The sequence below is a fragment of the Coloeus monedula genome, assembly GCF_965178545.1.
Source record: "Coloeus monedula genome assembly, chromosome: 17".
Taxonomy (NCBI): Eukaryota; Metazoa; Chordata; class Aves; order Passeriformes; family Corvidae; genus Coloeus; species Coloeus monedula.
This window is the reverse complement of record NC_138797.1, coordinates 2,754,174-2,764,569: the sequence shown is the minus strand read 5'-3', so window position 1 is coordinate 2,764,569 and position 10,396 is coordinate 2,754,174. Positions and strand designations below refer to the sequence as shown.

Sequence of the window (10,396 nt, the reverse complement as noted above, 5' to 3'; positions counted from 1 at the left end):
AGCACTAGTACAGGTCAAAACAATTAAAAAGAAATACTTTCTCAAGGCAACCACACAGCAGCACAGAGCAGGCACTGGTTCAGTTGTATTTAAGTATTTCCCTGGCCACAGGGATTTATTTATCCTGTACCTCTAGCACACTCAAATGACTGTAGCTTATGTGTAGCTTGCTCCAGCCCCCTCACTTTCCAGTGGGCTTGAAGAAAGTCCATCACTTTTCTGCCTGGCTCTTTTTGTTTTCCCTTTTAGAAAGAAAACCTCTTGGTCACACTACTGATTCCTCCTTTTCTGGGTCACTGCACACACCTGTTGCAAAGACACTAATAATGTATTTAAAGGTTTGGATTTTCCCAGTCAGCTGAACACAGAGAGGTTCGTGAACATCTGTTCAGCTGCCTCCTGCACCAAGGCAGAGCTGCAGTTTCAGCCTGGGCTGAGTCCCTTTCCACCCAAGGGGGCTCGTGTTCAGCTGCAGCTCACCCTGGGGGTGGCTGCACTGACTGAGGTGCAGTGAAATAAGTGGGGCCCAAGGGGAAGTTAAAAAGAAGAAGGAAATGGGGAAATAAGAGATAAGCATGTTAGATTTTTTAAAAAGAAAGCAAGCTACATTGTAGAATCAATCAAACATTTCCTTGTCCACCCTCCAGCTCAGTTTTTTGTCCAGACATTACCTAGACATTTACTGAAGTGGTTTTCAGGCAGGAGGTACTGACCCACACTCATCTGAAAACAGGGGGACTGAGCACTTTTCCATGTTCCAAGTGCTCCTCTCCCCCCATGCCATCCTTCATGCCCAAAAGACCTGCCAGAGGTACAAATCTGAGCCTTCACCTCAAAATAAACAGGTTTTCTCCACTGGCCAACAATTTTTCAACATGAACTACACGCCTATAAAGTGGCCAGAGGTAAAAGATGGAGCACAGAGACAGCTGTAGTGAAGCTACAGTAATTCCTGCTTTTTCCCTTATGACAAGAAACTCAGGGTCATTTTTATAGACCAAAATAAGCTGGAGTCTTTCTGTAAGCCTGTAAAACTCACAAAATGCAATAAAAAGGGTACATTTAACATGTAGACCTTTCTTTGTCTTTCTGGACACCTGCTTGATATTCAGGCAACCAACTGCTTTGAGATCAGCAGCTCAACAGCATTACCAGCTGGTATCTGAGTCATGGCTTGTAAAGGAGCAGTAGCAGAATTTAATGAGAAGTTGTTTCACTTCATAATATAATTCACATTGTGAGATACCACACTTTCCATTATGAAACTATAAAAATATATTCCCAGAATCTGAAACAAGTTCAATAATTTAAACGGATGGTGCAAAGGGGATCAGGTGTTATCTAGGAAGACCTGTCCAAGTACTGCAAGCTTGGAGTTAAAAGATTGACTGGGGCAGCTCAGGAGGGAGTGTGAGCTTTTCTTAGAGTTTCTCTTCTCTCCAGCTTTCTCTGAAGAGGCATCTCCAGGGTCTTTTGCATTTTTCCCTTCACCGTGGTCAGCTCTTTTTAAAGTGAATTTCTTGGTTTTCTTCTGTGAGTAGAACTCCCTCATCAAGTCTTCCACCTCCCACTGCTCCTCCTTACGTTTCCTACAGCAGTGCAGGGCAGCAGGGTCGATGGGATGAGCCTCAGTGTTGAAGATGTACCCTCCAGCATTCAGGACACATTCCCCATACGGTGTAACCACCACATCAAAGTCTGAGCCATCATTGTGGATGAAGTTGTCTGGGTCAAAGAGCAGGTACAAGTATTTGACTGTTTCAGCCAAGAAGAAGGATTCCATGCGATTATCCAGCCTGTGGTCCCTCAAGTCTTTAATCTACAAGAGAAGAAATAGAGTGGGTTACAGTTACATCAAATTCAGTTAGTTATGAATTTAGGGAGAAAATTAAAAACAACTTGGAATTAATTTCAGTTAAACAGCACAGTATGACACCAACTCACCCTGTATCTTATCATAGAATGCTTTGGGTTGGAAGAGACCTTAAAGCCCATCTCATTCCACCCTGTCATGGACAGGGACACCTTCCACTATCCCAGGCTGCTCCAAGCCCTGTCCAACCTGGCCTTGAACACTCCCAAAGATGGGGCAGCCACAGCTTCTCTGCACAACCTGTACCAGCACCTCACCACCCTCACAGGGAAGAATTTCTTCCTAACATTTAAACCTGCCCTCAGTTTAGTCTGGCCAAGGAGAAGAGCTTCCCACCATTTCCCTGCTAAAGAAAAAAATCTTAAGGCTTTTATCTACTTACTCCCAATATTTTAAAAGACTTTTTTGTAAAATAGAGCTTGATATTATGTTTGAAATCCTCTATTATAGAAATCACTCACTGCACTTCTTGTGTGTTTGACCAGATTTTCAAGGCATAGTGGGAAAGCAGAATCACACACCTGGCAGGAGGAGCCTGCACAAGAGCGTTCCTGCTCCGCTGCAACACCTACTAGAAACGCAGGAGAAGCTTGTGGTGCTTTCCCATGTTTTGGGCTCTGGTGCAACAGCCCATGACAGAATTTGGCCCACTGTGAGGGAAGCTACGACCAGAAACATGACCAGCAGTCACCAGAGTAGCTTCACAGAGAAATACAAGGGGCTTGTTGGAAAAAAGTCATGTTTTGCCCACAGCGACCGCTTGACTCTGGCAAAACATCACTCATGAGAACACCTTCTGAAAGCTGATGTTTAGCAGCCCTTTTTAGCTGACATGGCAGATGATTTAGCACTCACAGTTGCAAACCCACAGTCCACCTTGCTGATCTTCTCTATGGACTCCACTGCGTCTCTCCCCAGCTCCAGGAGCGTGGGGTCTCTCGTGGCACGGTACAAGTACATCGCGCTCTCAATCAGCTCTGCAAAACACCCAGACATTTGCCAGCACAAAGATTATCAAACCATACACACAGGAAGATGAGCTATTCCCTGAACTAATTTAAAAATACTTCAGCATGATCAGGTGAACAGCCTGGCTTGCCTTGTGTTTCCTCTGGCTCCAAGCACAGATTTGCTTTTCCTAAGGATGTGCTACAAAGAAATTCCCTCTAACCAGCCTGCAGCAGCTCAGGTAAGAGTGACTAATGTTCCCTCCTACATTCAGCGAGTGGGAGAGGAGCAAGAGACAAAAAGATTAATACTCACTTGTCAAAGTTAAAAAGAAAAGCTTCTGGAAATGATTACAAACAAGAAATTCAACCCTCAAAATATAGTTTTTAAACAACACAATGGAAATACTCTATAGAGACAACATAAGCACCATGCTGTGTTTATTTACTAAAGAAACAGGTCTTTATCCTGTAATATCTTAATGCTGATGAGTATTCTTGGTAGATTTGTCCAGTGTGGATGTGGACTGAACACTCAGTCCAAAAGCAAATTAATTATTCTCATTTACATTTATGGACCCAATAATCCAGTTAAAATTTTTTTTGGTCAGGGTTGTAAAAACTCAGAAAAAAAGAGAGATTATTTCATTACAGTATCACAGACAACACAGAATCCCTCCTAGATGTTGAGCTTTACTAGTGCAACTAGAAGGAGTTTATTTCTGGAACTCAAGCAGAACTGGAGTGGTCTATTCACACTCACTTTCACTTCCTAGATTTAAAGGACACGAGCAGTCCCTTTAGCATTTCACATGACTGAGACACCACCTGCCAGACAATCTAACACTTAAACATGTCAAATCTCACACAGTGAACAAAATTCATTACCAGGCCACCTTTCTATACTAACACTATGGTTTGCTTCCTGTTTCCTTCCTGCCTTTGTGAGTGGGGGAAAACAAAATGTGCCACTCTGACTCTGGAAATCCCTGCTAAAATCCGTGCAGGAACTGAGTCAGGGCAAAACCGGGGAGGAAATTGTGGAGGGCAGATGTTGCTAACATTTGGTCTCCCTACCAGAGCTAAAGCAAGAGCCCATGTCCATTTAATTTCAGTTCTGTTTACCAGGCCTGAGTGGATATCCTTCCCTCTTGTCCACCGTGTATCCCTGGGGAATGTTGTAGAACTCGGGCAGGCCCCCAAACTGCTTCCAGACCGTGTAATAGTTGAGGAAGGTCCTCATGGCATTATCTACATCCCCAATGAGGCTCTGAGAGACAGGAAACAATCAGCAAAAAAACATGGGAGTGAGGAAAAACCAGCACAGGAATTGATGCAATAACATTCCTACAGGCAAAGAAATACCCAGTGACAGAAATGGCTATTTCAGCAGGTCTGGATGGTGTAACTGATACTGGGGCAGGATACCTTAAGAACAGGTAAGACTCAAAATGCTGCTTTTCTGTTGGATCACATTCCCACACCTGAAATAATATGAAGTCTCTGTTTTTTTTTAAAGAAGGCTGTGTTTCTTCAAATGTTTAGTCAATCCCAGCATGCAGTCTCTTAGGGAAGATAATAAAGCCTCAGCCCAAACCTGAAGACTGATGAGAAAGCAAAGCTCTTGATGGGAAAAAATCCACACAAATGAAACATTTGTGAGGTGACAGAAAAGAGGGGTGAGTTTCCTTTTCCTTGCATTCCCATCTGGATTATGGGACCACTGTCAGAGGAGTTTGCTACAACAAAACTGCCCTCCCATCATGCTGAATGGGAGACTTCTTTTATAGACTTTAAATAAAATCAACATTTTCTTCAGCATCACCTTCTATAGGCTGAGGCTACGGTAGATTTCACCAGAGATCAACACAAACTTTTAAACCTGCACAGATGAGGGTTATATTTGTAACTTTTTTCCTGAAGACCAAGCCCTGACAGATGAACAGAATCACCAGATGCTGCTGCTGTGACAGCTCTTACCTGCAGGCCTGGCCAATAGGCCTCCAGGGACTGGAACACAGGCATGGACACCGTTCCTTTGTACATCTGAACCCACAGGTACCAGTCATCAAACTTGGTGTAATTTTTGATAGCTTTGTTATATTCTGTAAAGAAACAGGTGAGTAGGTAAGCCATGTGTAACAAAAAGAAAGAAAGAAAAAAAAAAGCTGATTTTCAAGAATGAGAGAAGCCCCTTTTTCACTTGAGCCATGCTGAATGACTTCTCAGGGCGCTCGCTTTGGTAACTGTTACCACAGACTGTTCAAAAGTATTACAGCAAAGGCTTCAGGAACAGTCCTGAATGTGCCCCATTAGATCCTTCATCTCCTCCTGCCACAGGTGCTGGGCCCCTTCTCACAGAAAACAAATCACTCACCTAAAAACATGGACATCAGCTCCTTGTCCTGCAGGAGGATGGCTCCTTTAACCAGGTATTCAAAGTAGGAGTCCACCCCGGCCCCAATCCCAGCATCCTGGGCCACCCACTTGGCAGTGATCACATCAATGTGGTTCCCCACCTGGAAGGAGTGAAGGAGGAGAGAGTGAGTTGAAGTGACACAAGGAATCCTGGTCCTTTTATCAGACCATCAGTTTCACAGCTAGACAATGTCCAGTCCAACCAATTTTCTCCATTACACAACACATTTATCAGCATCGGAGAAATACAAACTGTAGAAAATACCATTTTTGTGATGATAATGTATTTTATATATATATAATAAACATTTTATTCTTCCACTATCAACGCTTCACTGGCCAAAACAACACACTATAATGTACTGTAAAAATGCACAATTTCAACATGAAGTGTCTGGTCCTAATTCTGAACTTACAAAAGAGTACAGAAGGATGGAGAGGTGCAGATACAGAGATAGAGACCAAGAATGTCAAAGGCACAAGAGCTGCCATGTTAATATTTAAATAGATGCTGGCACTCTTCAGCCTGTGAACAAACCCAGCTGATGAAGAATTAAATACATGATCACGTCTTCCTTAGCAAACATGAAAAAAAGCCAGCAATGACTGAGGATTTGGAGTATAAATCAAAAATAAACAAATCCCAAAGCAAACAAAGGGAACCATTTCTTCACACAGCCTGTGTGAATAATTTGTTGCAATAAACACAGGGTATAAATAAATCTGTTTCACTTCACATATGCAACACCAAGAGTTCACAGAAGTTAAAAAAGCAGCAGTAGAAAAGAGCAGGAGACAGTGAACACGGAGATAACGCTCCCAGCTCTGGATATTCCTGAACCCCACAGCTGTACAGGCTGGTGGTATCTCAGTGCACTTGCCATGCTCTTGTTCACTTCCCTAGGCCTTTGTCCCATCAGGCATCAGACAGACTTCTCATTTAATCTGCTACAGCTGCTCTCACAAAAGCTGCAGCACCCAGCAGGAGGCATTTGTCTCCCAGCCACATCTGGTGTGGGCCAGAACAATGGGATAATGTTGGGCTGCTGCAGTAAAGCAGAGCTGTGGATGCTGCAGGTGTCAGGAACAATGTCAAGCACGAGCCTTCAGCCCAGTTGTGAGCACTGTGGTTATTTATCTGTCTCCTCTCTGTTGAGGTTTTTTTATGCCTAGAATTGCACCCACAAAACTACACAAAAAGCAGCCCAGCACGTTCCAAGTCCATTCCTCACTCACCAGCCCAATATCTGAGCGATTTTTCCACAGTGCCTTCAAAGCCTTCCTGGCAACATCCTCAAACACTGGGTCACCAGTAAGGTGGCTTAAGGTGGCAAACTCCACTATAAAGGTGCCAATTCCAGCAGTACAGGTGACTGGGGTCTCCCCAGGGTTTACTCCATGCAGCAGGTTCACTGTGCCATAGGGCATCCCAGTTGGGGTCTGGAAAGCTGAAACACAGAATTTTGGGGTCACAGAAGTGCTCAGTGTTGTGTTTAACAGACTCTCAAGCAAACATGTGCCTCACATCCCACTGCACATGGGCAGGAAGTGGGTCTGGAGTAACTGCAGAGAACAAAAGGAGAAGTAGAGTGTGATCCTGGGAAGGGCAGAGAGGGTATCCCAAGGTACACCCAGTCCCGGAAAGGTCCTGGGATCTCCCACCTTGCCAGAGCAGCAGTCTGCAGTCCCACATTTTTTTACAGCACAGGTAAGGTAGTCACTAACCACACTGGACAGCAAAGTGCAAACACTGAGGCTGTGATCACTCCATGGGTGCACACAAGGGAACAGTGCCATGCCACGAGGGCACATAGCCCAGCTGCAGCCCACAAGGAGCATATAAGGCAGCATCTTCTTGTCTTTACAAGCTGCTGTCTCACAGCCTTTATTTATTATTTATATTAAATACAGTTCCTCTCAACAAGCAACGTACACACTGATGTGTGCACATACACAACCACATCTTCCCTGCAAACTGAACTTGCTTGGAGCTCAGGGCTGGTTTATGAGCTGGCTCATCAAGCAGTGCATCTCCCATCACAGGACCCCCAGCACCATGACACAAAGCAGACAGGGGCTCACCTGGCAGCAGTTTGCGAGCTGCTTCCTCAGCCATCCTCAGGAGAGGCCCCGAGCACGGCCAGCCTGCCTCGACTTCAACTCCAGCCTTCCTGGAGAGCAGGTGAGCAGAGAGGAGCCCTCCCACCACTGCAAGGGCACATCAGACTCCATTACACCATGTGGGGAGGAATGAAATCTCACACCAGTTACGCTCATCGTTATCAGAGGCATGGTTTAGGGGGGAAAAAAGTGAGATGGCTCATCCTTACCAGCCTAATTCAAATGTCACAAAAGAAGAGAGATTTGGTTCTCTCTGCTTGTTTGCAGGACAGCAGAAACGTGTGGAGTGATGGCTTCAAACTGACCCTCTGACAGGGTTAAATTGGATATTGGGAAGAAATTGTTCCCTGTGAGGGTGGGGAGGCCCTGGCACAGGGTGCCCAGAGCAGCTGTGGCTGCCCCAACCCTGGAAGTGTCCAAGGCCAGGTTGGATGGGGCTTGGAGCAACCTGGGATAGTGGAAGGTGTTCCTGCCCATGGCAGGGGGTGGAATGGATGATCTTTAAGGTGTTTTCCCACCCAAACCACTCTCAGATTCTATATCTTTCTTCTGTTACTTTAGAAGCATCAGGCCCTACTTGCCCTACTATGCCTGCACGGCCCTGAAGACTATCAGAATCAATTATATATGATATTATGCACCAGTATAATGAACACAAACATTTATGAGGGGAATTCTGTTTCATTTCTTCCAGACAATACATTTATTTGTGTAAAGTTCTTAAGCCCCTTGGAGAAAACTGTCTAGGCCAGAGTCAAGAATTTTCATATGACTAACAGCAGCTGTGAGTTATTAGCTATACTTAGCTATTAGCTATTACTTATATAGCTAATACAGCTATATTAGCTAATATTAGCTATTTCACAGGCTTGTCTATGGTCACATAACAACCACAGAGAAATTACACTGCTGCAAAAATTAACTCAGCAATTATTTGGCAGGAGAAACAACAAAAGCACAAGTAATAGTTCTGTGCCCTGACAGTGTCTTTTAGTTGGATGGCACTGAAGCAGTCCAGCATCCAACCCAGTGCAAGATTCCAAAGGCCTTTGTGATTTTCAAAAAAAAAAAAAAAAAAAAAAAGAACAGCCCTAGAAATTAATAATCGCTAATCCAAAACAGTATGCAAAAGATGACAGGATAAAATCTGTATTCTTTCAGTGAAAAATATGTTTACTACAATGCTGAAAACCTCACGCCAGAATACTGAAAGTGCCACGTCTACTTCTGCTTGTGTTGAGACAGGAAGCAAAAAGGGACGTGCAAAGACTAAAAGGAAGTGACATTTGTTTGGGATTTTTCTCTGTTTATGTGTCCTGTTACTCTGCATCCCAAATTCCCTCTGACCACCTCCTCACCACCATCTCTGAGACTCGTACAGAAGGGAAACCCAAGCAAAACCCTACAGAAAACCCCACCTCACCTCGAATGTTTGTTTCAAAGACAGATGCGTTGACATCAATATCGAAGTCCACTCCCTCCTGCAGCACACTGACAACTCGCTGGAACTCGGAGACATTTCCCAAGATCTGCAGGGAAACAGAGAATCAGGCTTAGAGTTCACAGGAAAACAAAGAGCAGTTCAATATTTGGGGCTGACTTTAGTTTGGTTTTACTATTTTGTGAAATCATTAATAACAGATATTACTAAAAAACTGACTGACAGTTTCATCTTGCTTCAAAATGCTTTCTTCACACACCTTAGTTCTTTATTCCAGAGGGCAATGGGGCACTGCCACCTGCCTCCCAGGGGTGACACAAAAGGAAATGCAAAGCTCCCAGGTCAATGAATAACTGACTTTTGACACCACCACGTAAAATCCAGGCGTACAGGTGGCTCACAGGGGCCTTGAGCAGGCTGTGAGCACTCAGGGCTGGCTCCTACTCACCAGCAGAGTGTCCAGGGCGTCAATCAGAGTCAGGGAGAAGCTGCAGAAGAGAGAAGCAAGGTGAGACCCGGCGGAGGCGGGCGGCGCATCCCCCATCGCAGGGACAGCCCTTACCTGCCCCAGGTGTCCTGCCCGTCGCACGTCAGCGGCCGCAGCTCGTCGTAGGGAAAGGCGCTCTCCAGGTAGTGCTCGTAGGCGTGGTAGAACATGGCACGCACCCGCTCCCTGCGGCACAAGCACGGCGCGCTCAGCCCCGGCCCGGATGGGCCCCGCACCGCCCGCTCCGTACTCACCGGTAGGAAGCGACATCCAGCCCGCGGGCGGCCGTGCAGGTGCCCGCCGGCAGCCGCAGCGCCCAGAGGCACAGCAGCGGGCAGAGGAAGCGCTGCATGGCCGCGCCGGGGCCTCGCATGGCCGCGTCCCGCACCCGGATCCCTCACGGGACGCGCTCCCCGCTCCCTCCCGGTGCCCCTTCCCCGAGCGCCCTCAGGGCCGCCCCGCCCCTGGCCCCGCCCCCGCGCCTGACAGCCAATGGGAAAGTCTCCTCCCCCAGGCCCCGCCCCCTCCGCCCCCTCCAGCCAATAGGAGCGGCGAGAGCTCGGCGCACGCGCTGGCGGAAGCGCTCGGCGCGGCGGGGCCGCATCCGGGGCGGTGCGGGGTGCGCGGGGCGAGCGGCGGGGCTTCGGTGGCTTGCGGGGTGTTGCTGCCGCCTCGGCGCGGCTGTGGGGCTCTCACTACGGGAATTGTCACCGGAACCGCTCGCGGAGAAGCGGGAGGTTCCTGCGGTACCTCCCAGGAGGCTGTAACTCGCCGTCTTAATGACAGGAAAGAGCCTGCGGAGCGGGCAGCGCTTTAGGTGCTGCTCTCAAGCCCCAAAATAAAGACGACGAGTGCTGTGACATTCCCATAAAATGAGGTGTTGGCACCCGGGAAGGTGCTTGCCCCATGTGGGACGAGGCCGTGGTGCCTGGCACCGCTCCTGTGCGGTTCCTGTCGGTATCCTGTCCAGAATATTCGTGAAGCAATTGGGGGATTGCTGGCCTGTAGCATCTCTCCTGACAAGCCCTCCTCATGCTGTTTCTCCCCGTAATTCAAACCCAGCTCCGGGTGAGGTTTGTGTGATGCAGCAGCACCTGCTTTGAAAACCA

At 47.0% G+C, this 10,396-nt stretch overlaps 1 protein-coding gene across 1 annotated transcript; it reads right to left on the bottom strand.

Annotated features, from left to right (window-relative positions):
* Positions 1–578: 578 nt before the first annotated feature.
* LOC309579336 (ER degradation-enhancing alpha-mannosidase-like protein 2) lies at positions 579–9,709 on the bottom strand. The gene is made up of 11 exons (XM_082292597.1): positions 9,542–9,709; positions 9,363–9,473; positions 9,249–9,288; positions 8,783–8,888; positions 7,321–7,446; positions 6,475–6,686; positions 5,198–5,339; positions 4,801–4,925; positions 3,946–4,090; positions 2,729–2,850; positions 579–1,819 (listed from the first exon to the last, which is right to left on the bottom strand). Exons 1-11 carry the CDS (start codon positions 9,658–9,660, stop codon positions 1,331–1,333), a joined length of 1,737 nt encoding a protein of 578 aa, XP_082148723.1. The 5' UTR covers positions 9,661–9,709; the 3' UTR covers positions 579–1,330.
* Positions 9,710–10,396: the final 687 nt, after the last annotated feature.

What these genes read in the sequence shown, in the direction of transcription:
- LOC309579336 (XM_082292597.1), bottom strand. Translation starts at nt 9,660, where the DNA reads ATGCGAGGCCCCGGCGCGGCCATGCAGCGCTTCCTCTGCCCGCTGCTG. An exon ending in GGGCAGGACACCTGGGGCAG is followed by an intron (nt 9,289 to 9,362) that starts GTAAGGGCTGTC and finishes TCTCTTCTGCAG; the next exon opens with CTTCTCCCTGACTCTGATTG. An exon ending in CCTATTGGCCAGGCCTGCAG is followed by an intron (nt 4,091 to 4,800) that starts GTAAGAGCTGTC and finishes CCTGTCTCTCAG; the next exon opens with AGCCTCATTGGGGATGTAGA.